The sequence below is a fragment of the Abramis brama genome (genome assembly GCF_963993115.1).
Source record: "Abramis brama genome assembly, chromosome: 19".
NCBI lineage: Eukaryota > Metazoa > Chordata > Actinopteri > Cypriniformes > Leuciscidae > Abramis > Abramis brama.
Window position 1 is genome coordinate 2,596,977 of NC_139981.1, and position 23,879 is coordinate 2,620,855.

General features: G+C 36.4%; 1 protein-coding gene across 5 annotated transcripts in view; it reads right to left on the bottom strand.

Moving 5' to 3' along the window:
• Window positions 1–1,263: 1,263 nt before the first annotated feature.
• LOC311070230 (signal-induced proliferation-associated 1-like protein 2) overlaps window positions 1,264–23,879 on the bottom strand; it is a 134,693-nt gene continuing 112,077 nt past the window's right edge. For 3 of the 5 annotated variants that reach the window (XM_084093983.1, XM_084093982.1, XM_084093980.1), the window contains 6 exons: window positions 21,969–22,119; window positions 16,388–16,607; window positions 10,939–11,070; window positions 4,759–4,876; window positions 3,485–3,566; window positions 1,264–2,250 (listed from right to left, as the gene is read on the bottom strand). In XM_084093983.1, coding sequence (XP_083950109.1) covers window positions 2,104–2,250; window positions 3,485–3,566; window positions 4,759–4,876; window positions 10,939–11,070; window positions 16,388–16,607; window positions 21,969–22,119 — 850 coding nt within the window. In that variant the 3' untranslated portion in view covers window positions 1,264–2,103. Of the gene's footprint in view, window positions 2,251–3,484; window positions 3,567–4,758; window positions 4,877–10,938; window positions 11,071–16,387; window positions 16,608–21,968; window positions 22,120–23,746; window positions 23,801–23,879 lie in introns of all 5 variants that reach the window. The other 2 variants (XM_084093981.1, XM_084093979.1) reach the window with 1 other exon arrangement.

Genomic DNA, 23,879 nt, shown 5'->3' on the forward strand with positions numbered 1-23,879 from the left:
AACAAAAACCCATAGCAACAATAATTCTCCGCTAGCGCTGAACTGGAAAAAATGTCAGTGTCATCAGAAAGTGGATGAAATCACAGGAGGCTCAGAGGGAGGCAGATGTTTGCTGTGACAAGCAGCCGTTCCAGACGTGATCTCAGGAGGAAACATCAAGCCTGGATGTGAAAATCAAATGCTGTAGTTGCATTTACTTTCATAAGGTTTTTTTTATGCATTGTCACATTATTGTTATTATCATGACAATTGAGAGCATTTCCCCTACAAATTCTCATTACCATACTGAAATAAATAAATACAAATTTTGCACTTGCATCTCATTTGGCATTTTTTGCAGTATTATTATAATGACAAACACATCCCCCTGCAAATTCTCATTGCCGTAACGCAAACTAATAATAATAATAATAATAATAAAATAAAAATATTTTGCACTTGTATCTAACTTTACAAAAAACTATTTTTTTTTGCATTATTATTATGACAATTAACACATTTCACCTCCAAATTCTCATTACCATAATGCAAAAATATTTAAATAAAAAATAAAAATAAAGCAGCAATAATAATTTTGATGTATCATGATGTATACTCGCAAATGTACTTTACATTTGAAAGATTTTTTTCATATAAATATATACAGACCCTTTCCAAAAAAATTAGAATATCATGGAAAAGTTTATTTATTTCCATAATTCCATTCAAAACGTTAAACTTCCATAGATTATAGATTCAGGGCCCACAACTTAAACGATTTCAAGTATTTACTCATAAAACCCACGAAAACAGGATTTCAAAAAATTTGAATATTACATGAAATCACACAGGATTTGCACCTGCCCACACTGCCAAAATAACCTAAACCTGGTTCAGTGACCATGGTATCACTGTGTAATTACTGTGTGATTTCATGTAATATTCTAATTTTTTGAAATCCTGTTTTCGTGGGTTTTATGAGCTGGAAGCCCAAATTATGTACAAATAAACAACTAAATACTTGAAATCGTTTAAGTTGTGGGCCCTGAATCTATAATCTATGGAAGTTTAACGTTTTGAATGGAATTATGGAAATAAATAAACTTTTCCATGATATTCTAATTTTTTGGAAAGGGTCTGTATATATATAAAAATTAAAGAAAAAAATCTTGCTATCTAGAATTGTGAATTCATCACACATGTAAATAATATAGACATTATTAAATTTGCTCATCAATTAGTTCATTCCTAGAACCTGAAATATTAAAAAAAATGCACCACAGATTGATTTTACATACTACATTTATTTTAAAAAAAGCAACCAATGTCCCATCTTACACGAACTCAATTTACAGAGAAACACATTTGTAAAAGCGTAGAAACCAAAGTGTTATCTAGCAGCATCCAAATGTTGGAATGAGGGAGAAAAACAAAAAAAAAAGACAAATCATCAATAAATCTATGTATCGGACACAGTCCTGGCCGTCACAGTATCGCCTGCCTTGCCGTTTCCACTTTAATAAAATAAACTAATTTAGGTTAAATAAGCTTAAATAACAGTGTTAAATACAAGACACTTGATTGGAGGTTCTGTACAGAGATGGACAGTTTTGGCATGTGACTGTGGTTCACTAGGTGTGTTTCAGGAACGGAGAGCGAGCAACTTCATGCACACACACCGGCTTCATCTTTCCTTTGAGGCACGATCTCAATCGCAGGACTTCTTCAGGAAACCTTCAGGGATGTTTCTCCGATCAGCGGCAGAACTCGTGGACAGAAATCATTCAGGAGACGCGATGAAGGTGCCGATGAACGTTTTGATTGCATGCCTTTCAATAACGGAGGCAGAAAATGAAACTTTTCTGAAGGAAATGCCTAGTTTTGATGCGTTACATTCATAATCCACCTCCAGGATCTGATTCAGTACATTCTGCCCCGCAAGTGAACCAACGACACCAGCGCACGCACACCAGCCAAGTGGCTTCCTCAGTCCAACATGTACTTACATTCTACATCTCATTGGAATTGCAGTAGGAATTGGGCTTTGCTAGCGTAGGTGGATGCAGTTCTCCAGTGGTTCTGGACTCTCGTTTGCCCTGAAGACCCGGGCCGACGGAGTCTCCATCAAGGCTTCTTGTCGATGGTGTGGAAGAACCACTCTGTGAACCTCCTGAGCTGAGCGGCTGCTGTCTGGCTCTCCTCCTGCAAACGCATGTTGTCCTGCCTCAGGTTCTGCACCTCCACCTGCAGGATCGCCTTGTCCTCCTTCTCCTGCACACACGAGCAGAACAACAGCGTTTTATGGTGATGCTTATAATATGATATCATTATGTGGAAATGAGCAGCTTGGAGATTCTTCGAGAACGTCAAATCAAACGGCATGAGAGCAAAACAATTATGAAAAAACTGGTGTAGTGTTTAACGCAGAAATTGCTAGTAAATTTCACCAACAATTTAACAAAAGTAATTAACACAAAACAGCATGTTACAAAATTAAATGTGATATTATGAAGACTCAAATTGTATTTTCTTGTAAAACTCCAATAATTTTTGCTTTATTTACAACTTCAAATACTTTACGTTTACGTTTTTTACAGTGTCTAGGATAAAGCAGATTTTAAAACTTTTAGATAATACAGATGCCCAAATATTCTCAAATTCTGTAAATTCTGAAGGCTGTAATGTTGTCAAATTAGAAATGGATAATACTGTAATTTTTATTTATTTATTATATTTTATAAAATGTTTATTATTTATTTGAATTTGTATTTTTTTCAGTATTTTTTTAAAATGGCAATTTTATTCATTACATTTTATCTTATTTTATTTTTGTATATATATATATATATATATATATATATATTAAAAAAAACAAACAATTTTAAACAATATTTTAAGTGCTAATAATGTCAAACAGTAATAGGGCAGCAATGCTGTCAAATTAGAAATGGATAATGCTGTATCAAATTTGTATTATTTTTGTCATTTTTAAAAAAAGTGGTTATATTGTCAAAATCTAATATTTCGAAGGCGGTAATGCGGTCAAAACAATTAAATTCATTTAATAATTTTTTTTTATTACTATTTTTTACATGATTTTTCTCAAAAGTTTAAAAATTAAGTATTTTAGATATCGTACAAATTTCACCTTTGGAGTATTTTGCACTGAGATGTTATTTAAGAGAAGGAAAAGTTTAACAAATAAAAACAATGGCACTAAGTTTTAGAAACCTTAAACGAATATAGATGATCTCCGTCTCATAACTCATGTTCATAAGGCCCTTTATGGTCATTTAGAGTAATTGTACACCAGCTGTACGTATATTGACCTCATATGATGTTATATGCTGGGTGTCCATTACGACAAGCTTCGACACATTGTTTGCCTATCCTTCCCCTTAAAACCCTTCCTCCTGTAAACTCACAATCACAGTTGACGTACTTCCTAGCATTTACAGTGAGACGCAGAGAAAAACAGCTATTGTTCTCCATTAGCACAGTTCACCTTTTTCAAGTCATACTGCAGCTGTCTCAAGATCACCTCCAACTGATTGACTTTTCCCGTCAGCGTGGCCGGAGACGTATCGCTGAAGACAGAGACAGAAGTATTAGCCTATACATAACATAAAAAAACAAGTGTGTATAATGTGTGTGTCTGATCCATAGACTGTAAAAAAAGATGGATGACGCCCGTTCACTCTCTTCCATTGGTGAAAAGTGAAGCCGCCAAAGTCATCCCCAAAAAAGTCCATTGGTGCCTCAGTGACTACTTCGTTTAGAGAAGCTGTCAATCATGACGTCACATTCCCTTTTTTATAGCATCAAATAACTAACTAAGACCAAATTTACACTTAAATTTACATTAGCGTGATAAAAAACTACCTAAAATGACAGAAAACATCTTTGGAAAAAATTTATTTGAAGTGTAATTTGATTGTTTAGCTTGCCTCATGTCCATTAGACGACATGGGGAGGCGGGGTTTATGAGCTATACTGGGACCAGCCACCGGGGGGCGATCGAGGCACTTTGGCTTCACTTTCAGGACTTGTGCGGCACACTTGGTCTGATCCGGTTAAACTCACAATTAATCGCAATGAAACCGCACACGACTTGGCAAAGGCTGCGATTATTTTATGCGCAGTTTGTCAGTGAAGTACGACTCTGTGCTCAGCAGAAAATGCTGCTCCATCTGAACACCAGAGGGCGTCTCACACACACACACACACGCCACATATCCCTCTGAACACCAGAGGGAGTCTCACACACACGCCAAATATGCCCCGCTGCAGTATAACACACATCATTCCAGCAAATCCCTTTCACTGTAACTGAATAAACAGAAGATTGAAATGCTTTGATTGATTAAACTTGACTAATAAACACACGACTGCCCTATTCTGTGTAAGAAGCAGATCTCACAGAAGGATGAGCTCTGCTGTCGTTATGAAGTGAGTTTGGAGTAAAAGCATGATATTAAATATTGTCTTTTGTTGGACAAGAGGTTCATAAATGCTTCATGTTTGGAAAGATGTTTGAAGAGTGTTGCGTTTTCAAATGTACGTTATAAGCGACTCAAACTCACAGTGCTTTCAGAGTGAGCAGCGTTTACTAATGATCACAGAGCCGTACGTCACTGACAAGCTGCGCATAACAAATAATCGCAGCCTTTGTGATTTCAAAATCAAATCGGTTAAAGTGTGATTACATGTAAATTGCGGTTAATTGTGCAGCCCTAGTCTATAGTGTGTGTAGTGTGTGTGAGATCCGGTTGAACTCACCCGGCCTCCAGCGCAGCTCCTTCAGCGGCCGCCACTCGTCTGGTGAGTTCTCGCGAGATCTGGAGCGCTTCGGCTCTCTGCATGTCCGTCATGGTGCAGAACGAGGACACGCGCTGGTCTGGACACAAGCAAAGCAAAGTCAAGTCCCCTTCATTTATACAGCGCTTTTAACAATATAGATTGTTTCAAAAGCAGCTTTACAGTGATAATAGGAAATTAAAGTAACAGAGATTGTTTAGGCTTTACAGCAGCTCTAGAATAAAGTTATTGTCCAGTTAAAGTTAGTTTTTGATTGATTCATTTCAGTCACAAAGATCATTAGTTATTAACTTAGGAGCCGCTAACACGACACCGTTCTAACAGAAAACCCTTAACGCGCTCTGGCCCGCTCGTTCACACGACAACAGTGTTTGGGGCTCGAGAACGCAAACCTTGAAATAGGTGCAAGGTGCAAGTCTTGAAAAAAAAAAACATAAAAAAAAAAAAAAGTTCTCTCTGCGCAAACTTCAAAAACGTGAACCTGTGAGAACGCTGACAGTGTGCACATGCGTATTACGTGTTTAGTCTATAGGAATGCGCATTTGAATATATATGTGTGCAAGCGTGTAGTGTTTCTTTACAAATAGACCTCAACAAATTACTTGTCTGGCCTTAAAAATTTATAATACAGAATTTTTTATAGCTTCCGCGATATAAACATCACACACACACACACACACACACACACACACACACACACACACACACACACACACACACACACACACACACACACACACACACACACACACACACACACACACACACACACACACACACACACACACACACAGAGATCAGGTGTGTTCTGAATCTGACAGTCGTCCTACACATGAGCTGGGCTGCTAAAACAAGACCAGACTGCTTCAGGTACCATAAATACACTTTAAAGACTGATGCAATATTTGGAAACTAAGTTACAGTCTCTTTAGAGGAGATGCTTTTTTCTGGGTCTTACTGAGACACAGTTGCATCTAAACACTGAGAGATAAATATAGCTTTCAACATATTTGCCCTCCATTTACATCAGCGAGCACAAATGCGAGTGTGTTTATAAAATGTAGAACAAACGTTCATAAACATGCATAAACACTCATAAAAATTAATATACAAGTGGGTGGCTTGAGACGACTAAGAGTCGTGTGGCTCTTTAAAGGCCCACGGCTTTGTGTGATGCGTTGATGTAATTTCCACTGAAACAGGAAGTGAAGGCGGGACATATTGAATGGCTCCTCCCCCTTTTCAAATAGCCAATAGCGTTTAGTTTACCTCACAGACTGCGAGTCGTACTTGACAGCACCATGGAAGCGAATCCGAGCGCTGAAGATACGCTGGATTCAGTAGAAGAGGTGTGAATAAAGTATAGCCATTTCATTCTTAACCAACGTACAGATGGAAAACGGAATAAAACTCGAGCGTTTGAGCAACTGAACACACATTTCAACACATATTCCTCTGTGATGGGTCAACGGCTGCTTTGACCAGGTGGTATTTATTGCATAGGGGGAGGAGCTTCAGATTCTAGAGAGTATTTGATTGGACAGAAGATGTGATGAGAAGATGTGAAGCATTTGAATGCTTATATCTCCTAAATTTGTCATTGTTTTGGAACACACCAGCTCATTCATAACCTTAAGGCTAACATATTCATACTTAAAGCTAAAAAACATACATTTTGATTTCAGAATTTCTACTTTAATGCTACAGCCAAGGCTCAAAGTCTCACTGGTCATTCATTACAAACATAAACCAGATGTAAACCCAAAATTTTACATGAAAAACTGATCTGAGACCTGATAGAAGACCTGTTTGCTACATAAATGACTATTGTGCAGATGTCAAGGGTTTAAATCTGTTCCCATTGTGTCATCAGATGCAACATATGGGTAGACGTCCTAATGACAAACGTTTAGCAGGAAGACAGACAGCAATGAGAATGTGAATACAGCTGTACTTTATTTTACTGCGTCTCGCAAATCAATGAACATACTCTCATCACAGCATATGGAGACAGACGCTGCTGTTGGAGATAATCTGAACGCTTTCAGCAGAACGTAAAGAGTTTAATTTACGGTCGTCTCTCAGGAGATTCCTAACATGTGTGTTTCTGATCAGATCTGGCAGTCTTTCATTAAAAACATGACAATAAAACCTCTGTGTCTCTCCTCAGAGCTCTGATCATAAACCACGTCATGCTTGAGTGGACCGCATGAAAACCAGAGCTTGAGTTCTCAAAGTTCAGTATGTTGTGTTGTTTCTTGGTGTTTGTAATTAAACACTAGACTTCTCCTGTGTGTCGCCATTTTAATACATTCATGCATTCTGGGACTTGATCGATGTTCTGCATGCAACAGACCCCAAACGTGATAGTGACCATTAAAATGTAGCTGCAGTTAATATATAAATACAGGTTATCTCAACCAGATTTCCATGCATTAAATTGGATGCATTAAATTATGCATTCAATTAGAGGTGTAAATGTCTTTCCTATGCAGGCCAAAATTACAATACAAAAAGACATAACACTTTGCTTAAAGAAACTTAAGCCTTCAGCATCAATGTTTTGATTGTGACATTATTTTCATGCCAATTAAGTACAATTATCTCCTGTAATTAACAATACATATAAGGTATATATATATATATATATATATATATATATATATATATATATATATATATATATTATATATATATAGTGTATATATATTGTGTTTTGTGTCTCTCTCCTCTAGAGTTCCTTTTAATAAAAATAAAAATGTAATCTAATTAGAATCATCATTAAAATAATGAAATTTACAAAAGCATCTCGATAAATTAGAGTAATGAAAATTTGGGTGAGAATAAAGCCACAATGAAAACAGTCTAAATGATCCTAAAAATAGACTTCATTTTGCAAAATATAATTAAATTTCTCTTTTGATTTTGTGCTTGAATATGACCTCGGCTCAATTTCATGAGATTCGCCCAAAAAGGAAAGCTGTGTGATGTTCTTTAGTTCATGCAACGAGAAGCTAACAGTGTTTATGCTTATAGGCAAAATAATTGATTTACACATGAACCTCAGGTTTAACTCATGAAATGTATTCTTTCTGGGATGATTCTAGATCATGAAAAGCCTTAATATGAGAGACAAATGAAGCTCCTCAGAAACATGTGCTTGAGACCTCATCCTACGACAACAGAGAAACAGGTTCAGTGACTTTAATGAATACAGGAGCCATGAACAAAATAATGACGGCCTTCTTACTAATCCATTTACAGAAGTGACAGGCTCACACAGGAGGGGCCGAGCGTTTCTGAACACCAGAGACATGTGATCACATGCAAATGTCCGAGGGTGGGACGGGCCAACAATTACCCAGCATGCTGTGCTGTCTGAGGGTTTAACTGTAGGCAGCTCGGTGGTCTTTGTGTGAGTGATTCTGGCTGTCTGTCTACACAAACAAATATTTAGACCAAAGTTTAAGATTTATGTATTTGAATTGCATTACAATACATTTGGATTACAGTTTTAACATAAAGTAATGCATTTAATGTGATGCATATTTTGTTTCTCAATTAACTTTTGTGCAGATTCCCTGTTGCTTTCTACTATGTGAGCTGAATGTACGCACCCAGGAAATACTTCTGACTATAGAAATTTGTGCAGGACAAAAATCAAGGCATAGTTTATTATTAACTATTTGCATCTATTTGATCATATTTTCAATATGATTGAAAACAAATTGGATTTATTGATTATAATCAGGGTTCCCACACCTTGGTTGACTTCAAATTCAAGGACCTTTCAAGGACTTTCCAGGTCCAATACCCTCAAATTCAAGGACTTAATGCGGGGACACATTTGTTGTGTCCAACAACAAACGATGAGGTACCATCGTAGTTTCATGCGCACGTGAACTTCATGGCAAGTACCTCATGCGGGAAACACTTAACATAACTCAGGGTTTTTCCTGGCTCAAAATGAGGCGGAGGTGGTAAAATCCTATTAATGTATTTTAATAATAAGATAATAAAAAATGTATTTTTTGTAGATCATCACATAGCCTGTTGTGTTTCCCACATTGTTTTTGTGGGTAGAGCTTGGTACCTCTAGGGGGGTACGGGGGCATGCCCCCCCGTAAGAAAATTTTGTACATTTTAAAGATAAATTCATTAATCTGGTGCACTTTGAGTCACCCAAATCCACTGTTAAAAATAGATAATCCACCCGCAAACCGCCTATATTCTCTGATTTAGATATCTGCATCTGATCATCACATTACAATTATTCAGATTCTCACTGTTAAGCATGATAGTATGGTAACATATCACACTGAAGTAGGCTGATTTAAAATGAACATTTATTTAAAATAAAAGTTCTTCTTTTGGCAAAATTACATAATTCCTTAATAGCCTAAACAGAGGCTTTACTCCCTTCAAACTTAAATTGTTTAATTTCATTGTTGTTTCAATCTTTCATTACATTACTGTTTGAATACACTACTTTTTTTGTACCTTTTATAAAGGGCATTTTCCCCCTAATTTTATTAAATGTATGCTCCATCTTTCATTTCAAATTCTTAAATTTGATCAATATATTAAATTAAAATAATAAGACACTAGGCTGTTACCAATTCAATTAAATAATTTACATTGAAAAATAATAACTGTATTAAATTAGATTCTTTTAAATATTTTTGAATATACAAATAAGGAATGTTGAAAAGAATGATACTTTATGAAACTAAACCGCCAGTAGGAGGCGGCAGGCGACCGTCTTAATGAGCGAGTCATTGAGTCATTCATTCAAACGATTCGTTCAAAAGGCTGATTTATTCAGAATGAGGCAGTTTATGAATGGGTAATTGAATCTTTGACTCAACCGATTCTTTCAAAACGCTGAATCATTCAGTAATGCAACAACTGTTGCATGCCATGCGCGATGGTTCTGCGGTGATCTTTGTTTGGAACTATTTTCGCTGCTGAAACAGAACAAAAACAGTCATTGCGTCTAAAATGTAAGTGACTTAATTTTAACTATTTGTTTATTGAACTGTTATGAAATCAGTCTCGGTTTCAAACAGCTCTCTGGTCGCGTGTAGCCTAGGCTATATATTGTTTTTTAACTATAATATGTTATAAATAACTGCGCGAGCCTCAACAGCGCTACATTGTTACCGTCAGTACATTAGGTAGGACTATATTATTATCAACCATAGGCTATCAATCACCACTTACTTTAAATGAAATAAAACAGAATCATCCTCACGTTTTCGGTGATTCCCTAGTTATTTTTTATTGTCGAGAGACGAAGGCGGCCGCCTCATAATTCTCTATGCAGGAAAAACCCTGGTAACGTAACGCGTAAATGCGCTTAACTAGTGCAAATCAAGCAAGCTAGTATGCAAAGGCCATGAAGTGTTGGCGAAATAACACATTAGGGGACTGGAGTGAATATGGAATTATTTCCAGAAAACTTCTTGCACAAAATAAATTCAAGCACTTTCAAGCACCTGTCTCTATGTATGTTTATTTTCAAAAACTTTCCAGGGCCTTGAAAACATTTTTTCAGATTCACAAACTTTCAAGGATTTCAAGGACCCGTGGGAACCCTGATAATGTATCATACATAAACCTGGTTATTGTGTATTTAAAGCTGCAGTCCGCAGTTTAAGCCATCTCTGTTTGAAATCTGCAATTGCAGACTTCCCAGTCTGTCAGTAACGCTCTGTTTACTTCCTGTCTCTATGAAGCCCCTCCTTTTGAAAAGCACACTGTGCTCTGATTGGTCGGCTGGATCAGTGTGTTGTGATTGGTCAAGGGCTTTGAGTGTGTTTGGGAAATGTCCCGCCCCTTACCATAACCACCAGTTTAACACACTACTAACTAACTCAACCAGGCCCCGCCCCTTTATTCTGCATATTAATTATTTAAATGAGGAATATTGTGACGTGTTCGTTCCCGGAAGAAACTCAAGACTACAATGGAGGCGTTTCAGGGAGTTCAGAAACACTGACACTGATATAGAGAAGAACTCCCATTGGAGGAAACCATTATCATGCTCAAACAGCAACATCACACACTAAAGAAAGATGAACATGTTAAAAAGCATAATAGGAGCCCATCTCTCGCCACACACAGTGTTTTTCCACATACCTTCAAAGGCCCTTGCCGCATCTACGAGGTGAGACCAGTCCAGGCCCGTGGCAGTGTCTGGTAGAGGCATGAGACCCGGGTCGCTGAACTTCGCCCGGTCCGCGAGCGAGCCGTCAGAGAACCAGAACTCATCTATAGAGATGGTTACACACACACAGAGACAGGTCAGTGACACACACTCGCCGCCACACATTACTGTCAATCTAACAGCCTCTTCCATCTCGTGAGCTTCCCCTGGGTTTACACACATCAGGCCGGGACAGAAACGGCTCAATCCGGTCCATCTGTCTGGAGGTCGTGAAGGTCACAGTAATGAAGGCAGTGGGAGTGACAGTGCTGGAGAATAATGAATCGCTCACATGCTGTCTTTACCACATAATGCCTCTTTTTATGAGATCTCAAGAGCGCGACTGACAGCAGAATGAGAGCCATTAATTTAAGAGCGGATCATTCATTTAAGATCTGCTCGATTTGAGAGGAAAGTCTTCAAGAATGTGGATGACAGACTACATAGAAGAAAAGAGTTAGTGCCTACCTGACACTGCGCTCCACAAGTTTGAAATTAACGCTGTAAAATCACTGGCCAATTTGGCGTGTTACTTATTATGTTTATTCACTTTGCTGGGGAAGCTTGTGAAAACTAAATCTGCGCAGATTTTAGCGAAAATACTCAACTCGTGAGTCATCATGATATGTGACCCTGGACCACAAAACCAGTCACATGGGTAAAGTTTTTAAAATTGAGATTTATACAATATACATCATCTGAATAAATAAGCTTTCCATTGATGTATGATTTGTTATGATAGGACAATATTTGGCCGAGATACAACTATTGAAAATCTGGAATCTGAGGGTGCAAAAAATCGAAACATTGAGAAAATCTCCTTTAAAGTTGTTCATTTATGTTGGCGATTGTGCTGCATTCACTCACAAAAATAAATGTTTTATATATTTACGGTAGGAAATTTACAAAATATCTTCATGGAACATGATCTTTACTTGATTTTGGCATAAAAGGAAAATCAATAATTTTGACCCATACAATGTATTGTTGGCTATTGCCACAGATATACCAGTGCGACATGTGACTGGTTTTGTGATCCTGGGTCACATATATTAAATACAGCATATTGCGCAGAATCTGCGTATATCTGGCTCACTTGATCATGACCATCACTACGCAACAAATAGCGGAGCGCTTGTTCATTTGCATTGAAGCGATAGCGAAGATTAAACAGCATTTGGTTAATAGAAAAGAAATAATAAAAACTTTTGATGTTCTTTGTACTGTACTGATCAGTCCACCTTAAAACACATTTTTGGTGAAAATGATGAGGATGAAAGAGGAAGGGAGGAGATGACAGGATTAAGTTTGAATGAGAAATTATATATATATATATATATATATGCCTATATAAGCTGTGATGTAGTTAATCTGGTCATTTCTTCGGCTAGTAGAAGTTCTGAATGGCTGGTAAGTTAAAAAATTTGTAGCCAAATTGGCCGTTGAGTGAAAAAGTTAAACCGTACAGCACAATACGGCATCTGAGGATATGAGGCAGACACACACTCCTCTCAGCGCTATTAAACTGCTGTCTCTCTCGGCAGCCGTCAGGAGATCTCTGAACATGGCTTCATTTTTTCATTTTTCAATCAATTGCGTGTGTCCAAACCTCTCACTGTACATCTCTCTCTAGCCTGATAGACAGGACATGCCATAAACATTTTCCCATTTCATAAAGAACTCGCTCTGAAAACGATGTGAGGGAAAAACAGCAGAACGCTGGAGGTAAATGTGCCTCTCTCTCTCTCTGTGTGTGTGTGTGTGTGTGTGTGTGTGCCTCAGAGGGACGCAATCTGTCAAATTAGACCATTCACTAGATGAGCAGGGTGAGGAGAAAAATTCTGCAAACTGCTATCTGTCGAAACAATCAGAAATTGATCACGCGTGACAGCAATCAGCCACCGCGGGCCACTCGAAAATCCAGCTATAAATGAATCATCTCTCACACACTGATTAAAACTGTTAAATGTGTTCAGATTAGAGATCCTTTAGTTCAAACCAAATTATATGTGATTGTTTGCTCTGGTGTGTAACCGTGCCTTTATCTAATATAAATTTCAAATGTCGCTCGCAGCACATCTCTTTTATCAAGTTTCCCCCCTTATAAACAAGCAATCTTCAAATGGGGTTTATACTGTCACTGTGGACCAAAACCATATTTAGAGATTTAAGTCACACCTAACACTTAAATAAATAATAATAATAATTCATAATAATAATATTGATATTATTAAGATATGTTCTTATTAAAAATAGGAATGATAATTAATTAGGAATATATCTATATAAATATATCAACTATAAGTATTATTATTATTATTATTATTAGCAATTAATAATAATTAATATTAAATATAGATTATAAAGATTAAATATATAAACTTTAAGTATTATAATAAACAATACAAGTTTTTATTATTAATAACAATAAATGAATAAGTGATATTAAATATATATAAATACAAAATCAATATAGAAAATTAGAAATATATATTAAATACAGTTATTATAATTAATAATATTAATGCTAATAATATTATTATAATTAATTAGGATTATATATAAATATATTAAATATAAGTACTATAATTAACAATAATATTTTATTAATATTATCAATTAATAATAACAATATAAATATATAAAAATAAAAATTGAATTATTATATTAGTATATATTATATAATTAATTACGATTATATATATATATATATGATATATGATATATATATATATATATATATATGAGTTTTATAATTAAAATTAATATTAATAAGAATTAATATAAATAATATTAAATATATATAAATAAATACAATATATATTTTATATAATATAAATATATTATAGTATTATAATGAATAATAATAATAATAATAATAATAATAATTAATATTACTGCATTAGACCACAAAATATTAAACCAAAAGTCATTAATTACAGAATAATAGCACAAACACACTTCTCAAGCAAAACCACTGTTTGTGGCAATGCTGAAAATACAATTGATTTCATACTGTACATTTACAAAAATCACCAGCTTGAAATGAGGAAAAGTGATGTTAGTGAAGAGACTCTTGGTTTGACATTTTCTCAAAATGACATATTTTTAAGTGTGAGTTAAGTGTGTAAAATACTTTGAGCAGGAACAATCCCAGCATCGGTGCAGTAATAACACATAATCCTGATCCTCATGGCTGTGACAGGTGTCTTCTCCGTGCTGAGCAAGAGACGCTTTAGCCGTGACATTTTCTTCTTCCTGGCTTTTAATTAAAGATGCCATATAAAAGGACTCACACTGGGTTCTGTGTCACATACACGTAACTGCCTCTGGTCAGGAAATTATTCTGTCTGGTTAACCGTATGGGGCTGAAACGCACGCATCATGATGAGAGGCATTTATAGATGACATGTGCTTTAGTCTCAAACCTGTATGGTTTCTAATGGTTTTATTTACAGTGACCAGCGGCTGTTATGCTCCAGATCTCCCCTATGGCTATGACGCATCTTTGAAATCTCACATATGTGACCCTGGGTCACAAAAGCAGTCACGAGTCGCACGGGTATATCTGTGGCAATAGCCAACAATACATTGAATGGGTCAAAATGATCGATTTTTCTTTTATGCCAAAAATCATTAGGATATTAAGTAAAGATCATGTTCCATGAAGATAATTTGTAAATTTCCTACCGTAAATATATAAAACATTTATTTTTGTGAGTGAATGCAGCACAATCGCGAACATAAATGGACAACTTTAAAGGAGAATTTCTCAATATTAAATTTTTTTTGCACCCTCAGATTCCAGATTTTCAAATAGTCGTATCTCGGCCAAACAATACATCAATGGAAAGGTTATTTATTCAGCTTTCAGATGACGTATAAATCTCAATTAAAAAAAATTGACCCATGTGACTGATTTTGTGGTCGAGGGTCACGAGGGTGCTATGTGAAGATGCATCAATGCAAATTTAACATAAATTATGTAAAATGCCATTTCTCTGCGTTTTCAGAAATTCAGAAAAAAGAAATTGAGCGAACACAGAAACATTCAGGAGCTGGTTTTTAACCTCTACCCGTGACTTTTATAAATAAAACAGCTTCACTTCTGAAACCTACATTATATTAACTGATAACTTTTCTGCAATTAAACCAACAAGCTTCACTATTAGGTTATTCTCTCTCTCGCTCTCTCTGGTTAATTCATTCGAATTCATTAAAAAAAACTTCATTTCAGAATTCTAGATCTGAGCTGTAGATAAACGAAAATGATTTCCGGACTATAAATCTGTTCCGTCAGATTTAACAGTCATGACAGTTGTTATCTTGTCCATGCTGGCAAATAATCATGACCACCCGACATGAACTATATAAATAATTTTAAAAGCACGGCCATTCAAAACCATGTGCATGGTAAAATCACAGAAAATCATTTTGGGCAGGAATTAATGTAAACACAGATATCGGATTCCAGTCAGTCCTGTCTAAAGTGAATGTAAACAGGAAATGTATGTGAATGTAAAAAGATCGGATCTGTGTATTAAAGGGGTGGTTGAATATGATTTCACTTTTCTAACTTTAGTTAGTGTGTAATGTTGCTGTTTGAGCATAAACAACATCTGCAAAGTTACAACACTCAAAGTTCAAAGCAAAGGGAGATATTTGCTTTTAAAGAAATCGTTTTTTAAGGACGACAACAAGAGACTACACCACATTCCTCACGGGTTAGTGACATCACCAACCCTAACATTTACATAAACCCCGCCCCCAGAACACGATTTATAGATGATCAAGAGAGAATATGCTAATCAATGACTAGAAGATAACTACACATAAGCTACATAAATTCATCATCTAACCATTCAGGAATGTCCTGTTGCTTCTACATGTTGTCACTTCTTCTCGAGTCTCTCCATCTGTCTGACTTCGGTTTGATCATAAAAGGCTAAAAGTTTTAGAAATTTTCAGCGCATGTGTGTGTGAGGTAAAAGGACACAAGCTGTTGAAGCTCCTCCCCCTGTGCCGGGAGCAGCAGCTCATTTGCATTTAAAGGGACAGACACAAAAACGGTGCGTTTTTGCTCACCCTCAAAAAGTGACAATTTTAACATGCTATATAAAAATATCTGTGGGGTATTTTGAGCTAAAACTTCACATACACACTCTGGGGACATCAGAGACTTATTTTACATCTTGTGAAAAGGGCATTATACCACCCCTTTAAGACTGGCAGTGTAAATGCAGCCTTTGTGTCAAACATGTATATATATAAATGGTAATGCAATGCATTATAAAAGGAGTATGCATGCGAGTCTCTGTAGGTCGCTCAACGTGTTTTGCACCTGCCCCGTGTTTCAGCAGTGATGTGAGGTGCAGGACTCACTCTTGAGCTTAGTTGCGGGCTGGTTGAGGCTGATGCGGGGGGGCAGCGTGCTGTGGTACGGTGGAGTGCTGGAGAACAGTATATCGTTGGGCATGGCCTGGTCCAGCATGGAGCTTCGTGAGCTGGCATAGGACGACCCCTTCCTATTACTGCACACACTCTCGTCCGAGAGAGTCCGGTACAGGGAACGCCTCGGTGACAGGCTTCCCGCCGCTGACGCCTGACAGGACACACACATCAATACTGTAAATCACAGATGTTAAAGGATAGTTCACCCAAAATAAAAATTCTGTCAGTAATTATTCACCCTCGTGTCACGAAATTGTTGAATAAAGTCGTTTTTTTTGCACACAAAAAGTATTCTCATAGCTTCATAACATTACATTTGAACCACTGGAGTCACATGGACTGTTTTAACGATGTCTTTACTACCTTTCTGGGCCTTGAAAGTTGCAATGACGTTGCTGTCTATGGAGGGATTAGAAAGCTCTCAGATTTCATCAAAAATATCTTCATTTGTGTTCCGAAGATGATGAAGGTCTTACGGGTTTGGAACGACAAAGGGTGAATAATTGACATAATTTTTATTTTTGGGTGACCTATCCCTTTAAAACCTGAAAAATTACATATATATTAGTATAATAGTATTTACTAAGACATATAAACGTATATGCACAAAGTCTCCACTATCGCTCCCGGCAGGACGTGGTTAGTGGGTTTGTTTTGGACTGAATACATGGAAAATCCGTGTGGTCTTGTGTCGCTAAACAGCCGGATGTTATAAATAAAGCCTGTTCTTTATCTGCAGCTGTGCACTATTGAGAGTGTGTTACTTGCGACTAAAGCAGAGCCATATTCGGTCAGCTGGACGAGAGGGGTAAGTGCGGCCCCGGGGCCCGTGCATCACACAGAGCTCACTATCCAGCACATATTATTTAGTCTTCAAGTCTAGTTGAAGGGTTCCTGTGGTTCAAAGAGTAGATCATGGATTGGATTTCTGGGGAATGCATGAACTGATAAAATGTATACTTTGAATGTTGCTTTGGATAAAAGCAACTGCCAAATGCATTAATGTAAAGTGTTGAAGTCTAAAAGCTAGTGAGCATCCTTAATGTATACTAAGCAGCAGCATAACAGAAATGAAGCATCATAAGTGAGTGATTTGACACTCTACATAGGCAACAAATTCAATGCACAACAAAAATAATACTCTTCACGTGACACACACTCACTTACAAGTGATTTCATTGGCCTTAGCCATCTACAACTACAACTTTAAAATACATGACATGCACAAATCTGGCAAATATACATTACTGTTCAAATTATGGCCTCAGTGTGCTTTATTCTAAAGCCTACTAATACTTTTATTCAGCAAGGATGTGTTAAATTGATCAACAGTGACAGCTAAATATTTCTATTTTAATTTTAATTAAATGCTGTTCTTTTAAACTATCTATTCATCAAAATTGATTTTCAACATTGATAATAATCATAAATGTTTCTTGAGCGGCAAATCATCATATTAGAATGATTTCTGAAGGATCATGTGACACTGAAGACTGGAGTAATGATGCTCAAAATTCAGCTTTGATCACAGGAATAAATTACACTTTACTAAATATTCACACAGACAACCAGTTATTTTAAATTGTAATAATATTTCACAATATTACTGATTTTACTGTATTTCAATTAAATAAATGCAGCCTTGGCGAAAATATTTAAAACATCACCAAACATTTCTCAACACAGTCTACCATTGTCATGTTTTTCTTGTTGCAATGCATTATGGGATTACAAAGACATATGCAATGCTAAATTTGGACAAAACGAGGTATCTTAGAAGGTAGCATCACATGAAGCAGCTTCTCATCAAGATCACACTGTGTGATGCCTATATATATGCCGTCTAGGTAGATAGCTCACTAGGTAGTCCTACATGTCATATATCACTGGCATGAGGACAGAGTTAAACGCACCCATGAGCTAACAGGCTTAAACTGTGCCAAAGCTATTTAGATACATTGTATATGTTTTCCATTCAGAGCGTGAGCCAGAGGAAGTTGGTTCATTCCCAAGCGGAGTCATTTGATCCTGTTCATTTTATTTATAGCACACAATACGTCTTCCACCATTTGAGACCTGATCAAAAACGTCAGTTTGCTGAATTGCCATTACCGGAGGGAAAGCAGACGTCATGGCACACGGGATTCAGCAAAGCTAAACGCCTCCGGGCCCGAACCCTCTGTTTTCACTTCCTTTAGACCAAAATCCCATCGCTGAACCATGAACCACCCTCAATATTTCCCCTCTCCCTCTCCCTCTCTCTCTCATGCCACTTTATAAGACTAGATCCAGTCTGGTCCTCTCGGATTAAAACAGCCTCAAATGGGATTTAAGAAGCAGCTTCCGTAAAACTAAAACGAGAGCGGGCTTTAGCACAGCTCAAAACAACATCACTGCAAATAAAGCAATCTTTACTCATCTGGAAAACAGGGAAGCAAATTATGTTAAAAATTAGATTTTTTTTTTTTTAAAGAAGTCTCTTCTGCTCACCAAGGCTGCATTTATTTGTTTAAAAATACAGTAAAAACAGCAATATTGTGAAATATTATTACAGATTAAAATAACTGGTTTCTATGTGAATATACGTTAAAATGTAATTTATTCCTGTGATCAAAGCTGAATTTTCAGCATCATTGATAATATTCAGAAATAGTATTTCTTGAGCAGCAAATCATCATATTAGAGTGATTTCTGAAGGATCATGTGACACTGAAGACTGGAGTAATGATACTGAAAATTCAGTTTTGATCACAGTAATAAATTACATTTCAACATATATTCACATAGAAAACAGCTATTTTAAATTGCGATAATATTCCACAATTTTTACTGTATTTTGATCAAATAAATGCAGCCTTGCTGAGCAGAAGAGACTTCTTTCAAAAACATGAACTAAATCGTAATTACTCTAGAACATTTGACCGGTAGTGTACAGTGATCCTTTTTTCCCCTGTTCTTCATCTGCTCATCACTCGGTTGTGTTGAAATAAAACCAGAGGACAGAATCATGAAAGTATTGAAAGTATGAATCTCTCAGATGAGACTGGGATCCCTTTCCTCCAGCTTCTCAGTGTCTGTAATCTACTTCTCTACAGCAGGTTTAACAGGAGAGCGGGACGCTCACTTCTCACACTCTCTGCATGCAATATCCACGAGGAAGAAAAACCTGATCGACAATGTTTTCCATTCCGGCTCGCGCTCCACAATGACAGGTCTGTCTCCGGGGGAACGTGTGGCCTTTAAAATAAAAACCCTTCGATGGAGGAAATCTGTGATGGACCAATAACAGCTGCTTTTGTACAAAATAAACAAACTAATGTTATATGGCATAATAAAACATTATATATTCTAAAATATAAAACATGCTTACAAATGAATATTTCATCATTTGTTTTGTAAGGAAATGGTTTTGAATGGTATACCATAAAGCAGTCAAATCTCTCAAGTACCCCTGATATTTTAAGTTAATATTTCAATAATTTAATAACATATCATATTCAACTTGTTCACGACAAGGTGATTATTGTTAGCAAAATCTAAAACTATTAAAAAAATATTGTTATCTCAATTAAAGCTGAAATCAATTAAAATATAAATATTAGATGAAAAACGTCAACTAAACAAATTTGAGAAATGTTTCTTTTGTAATTAACTGAAATAAGTTTAGGATGAAGCACTTAAATTATCAACTAGAAATAAATAAAAACTAAAACTGAAATAAAATAAATTCAACCTAAATATTATTTAAAAAAATGTTAGTAATAAAAAAATGATAAAAGCACATAGCTAAAGATTTTAATGAAAATGGAAACTATAATAGCATATAAATTATAGTAAAATAATATTTTTCATATATTTAACAAATAATTTATTTGGATCTAAAATGTTATTTTCAAATTAATTATTGTAATGACCATTTTCAGGATTTAATAATTATAAATTAATATAAGTAAAGTAATAATGTACAGTATAGTATTTTTATTAATATTTAATCAGTATTTATTTATATTTATGTATGCAGTGGCTATGTGAGAGGCTACATGTAATATTTGCACTTTAATAGATGCATTCATCAACCTGCAGGATTATTTTAAATCTAGAAAAAAACGAAAAAACGATAAAAAAAAAAAAATTGAATGAGGGACTTAAGAAACCAGAATATCAGAGAGACTTTCAGTGGGCTCTAGCAACTACCTGTAGAAAACAGTAGATGTTGGAGAACTGCAGATGAAGCACAGATTTCTGAGTTGCTGTAACATGTATGAGATCACGCTGGTTTGAAGCACAATGACCCGTCAGCTTCTGAGGGCACTGCAACATGACACACACCACTGGAAATAGGGCATTGTGCATCTACTCCAGCCTTTGCTGTCAGATAACGGGCCGAGGGAGAGACCCGGGAACTGGAAAACACAATTAAGACGATCTCCAGGAGCAGAGGAAACTTCAGAAAACACACACTCCAACAACAACTTCCACCCTTGAATCCTGTCAGACTCAACACGAAGAGAAGAAACACAGCAAGCGCTCGTCAATCAGCTTACCTAAACAGAATCTGTTCGGTCTGAGACTCGCGTTATCGTGTGTGTGTCCAGAACCGGCTCTGGCTGATAACACACGTTTGTTCAGCCCTCAATCACTTCACACACTGAGGTTATCAGCGCTACAATGTGTGTGTGTGTGTGTGTGTGTGTGTGAGACACACAGCCCAGACTGAGACTACATTCACATACTAATCAGAGCTAATGGAGAGGTATTATTTGACACCAGAAAGTGCATGTAAACTAATAATTATTACCATTTTTATATACTAGTTTTTATATGGTATTCCAAGGTACTTCAAAGACTACCATGGTACTTCGATGGTACATGTCCAAAAACCAACTTATTACTATAATACATCAAAAACATGGTATTACTATTGTAAAAATGTATGTCTTAAAAAAAAAAAAACAATACATCAAAAATATGGTATTACAATGGTAAATATCTAAAAAGAAAAATCAATATAACTTCTGAACAACAATATTAAAGTACAAAAACAATGCATTGTTACAAAGTACATAAAAAAATATGAAATTACCAATGTAAACGCCCAAAATCATAGTACTATCAAGGTACATATATAAAACACTATGGTAATACCATGGTACTTGTCTGAAAAACAGTGTTGCCATCGTACATCTCCAAAAACCCTGTAATACTCTGGTCCATTAAAAAAACTAAACAAAAACAAACAACTATGGTATTACCATAGAAAATACATGATTACCCTGGTAAATGTCTTAAAACATGGTATTACATGGTATTACATACACCATGGTACATTGTATCACAAATTGATACAATTTCTAGTACTCAGAAATTGCTAGTAAATTTAACAAATAATTACAAAGAAACGGCAAGTAACACATTGAATGCGAAATTTTGAAGCGGAAAAAATTAAATAATATTTTCTTTTCAAATAAACTGCAATAAATCAACTTTAAAAAGAGCATGTTTGATGTTGTACCTTCCTGTGTCCGCTCTCTCCAGGCGGGCTTTCAGACAGCATCATCTTCATGTATTCTTCTTTACACATGTTGGGCTGCAGACCCGTGTCCTTCAGTTTCTCCCGTTCTCTCTCCTGTATCCGACCGGACGTCTCTCCGGCGTACAGCTCCCTGTGGAACACACACACACACACCGATCATAAACACAGGCCCATGATGCTGCAGTTCGGGACTCAGGGATGAACAAGGGTTACTCAAACACGAAGGATCCAGGGTCTGTGTCTTATTCTTTTGTCTCTTTTTTGACAGAATGTGTGAAGCATTGAGGAGACGGACAATGAGGAGTACAGGAGATCTGGTTCGTGTAATGATCATCAGTATCACACAGAACACTAAACTGTGAGTTCAGAACACTAACATCTTGAGCATGTTTGTAACACATCCTTCCATCGGGTAAAAAGGAGGAAAGGGAAAGATAGTGGCGGGAGCAATGTGACCTTGATAGTGTTGTGACTGCGTGCAGTGTGTGTGACTGGCAGGGTGTTAGATAGCTGTCAGACAGCATGCACAAACAAACACACACACAGACTAAAACTACACCGGAACAACATGAGAAATCATATATTAAATACAAGATAAACTGGAGCAAGACATTAATCATATAACTATTTAAACATTAAATATGTGGATAGAGACTAACAACCGAATACATGGCAGACTCACAAAACACAACACACACACACAAATATTATATATACACACACACACACACACATACATATATACATACAAATATATATATATATACACATACACACACATATATATATATATATATATATATATATATATATATATATATATATATATGCACACACAATTGTAGCATATTCATTTTACTGTTATTATTATTTAACAGCTTTAAAAAAAGAAATACATATAATTACTATAATTAAATAATAATTACATAAATATTAATAAAATAACATAAAATAAATACTATTTTTGGGCATGTACACACACACACCCTGTTTACACCTGGTATTAAGATGCATTTTGGTCGATCGGATCACAAGTGGACAACACTAAATACAGGTGTAAACGGGGTATAAAACGTTTTGAACATCTGGTTCAAAAACTTGAATGCACTAGTATACAGTATATGTCGGTTAAACCTGCGGTATTCAGTGGCTAACATCCTCGGGCTGACACACTTCCACAGGGAAAACAATGACAGGCATTTCCATGCAGAGCATCATTTCTTCTAGAAAGTAACTGGCAGAACGTAAAGGTAACTAATATACAAGCTGTTAAAATACTTAGTGATTGTGTAAATACTGCAGGTGAGTTAATTAATACGGTGAGAAGGTCACATTCAGACGGTGCAGTGTGTGTGTCGTCAGGCTAAAAATAACAAGTGAGCAATGCAGCGAAAATCCAAACGAGTGCAATAGTGAAGAGGTCGTATTAAAACTCACTCAAAGCCCGCAGGCGCTGGACTGTGTCATCACAGCTGTCTGGCACTAGCGCCGCGGCTTCAACACACTTGGTGACCCGTTGGCCTTTACTGGTGTGTGTGTCTATGAGCAACTGTTGATATGAGCACTACAGGCTACGTCTGAGCCTGACAGAAACTGTCGAGGTGAGCAAGGAGACGAGGGTCGGTGTGGCACAGCGGGGAGGATTTCAACTCGAGACATTTACACTCAGTGTGGAGAACAGAAAGGTCAGGGGTCAAAGGGGAAAGTTCACTAACAGTGTGAGCACAAACATACACAGTGGGGGTGTGTGTATGTACCTGGACCGCTCGGCTAGAGCCTTCAGAAGGAAAGACAACAAGCTCTCGGCTCCACTGAGCAAAAGAAGCCGAGGAAAGTAGAAGAAACAGAATAAAGTTAGCAGCTGGTGAGAGGTTTATAGTGTCAACGGGA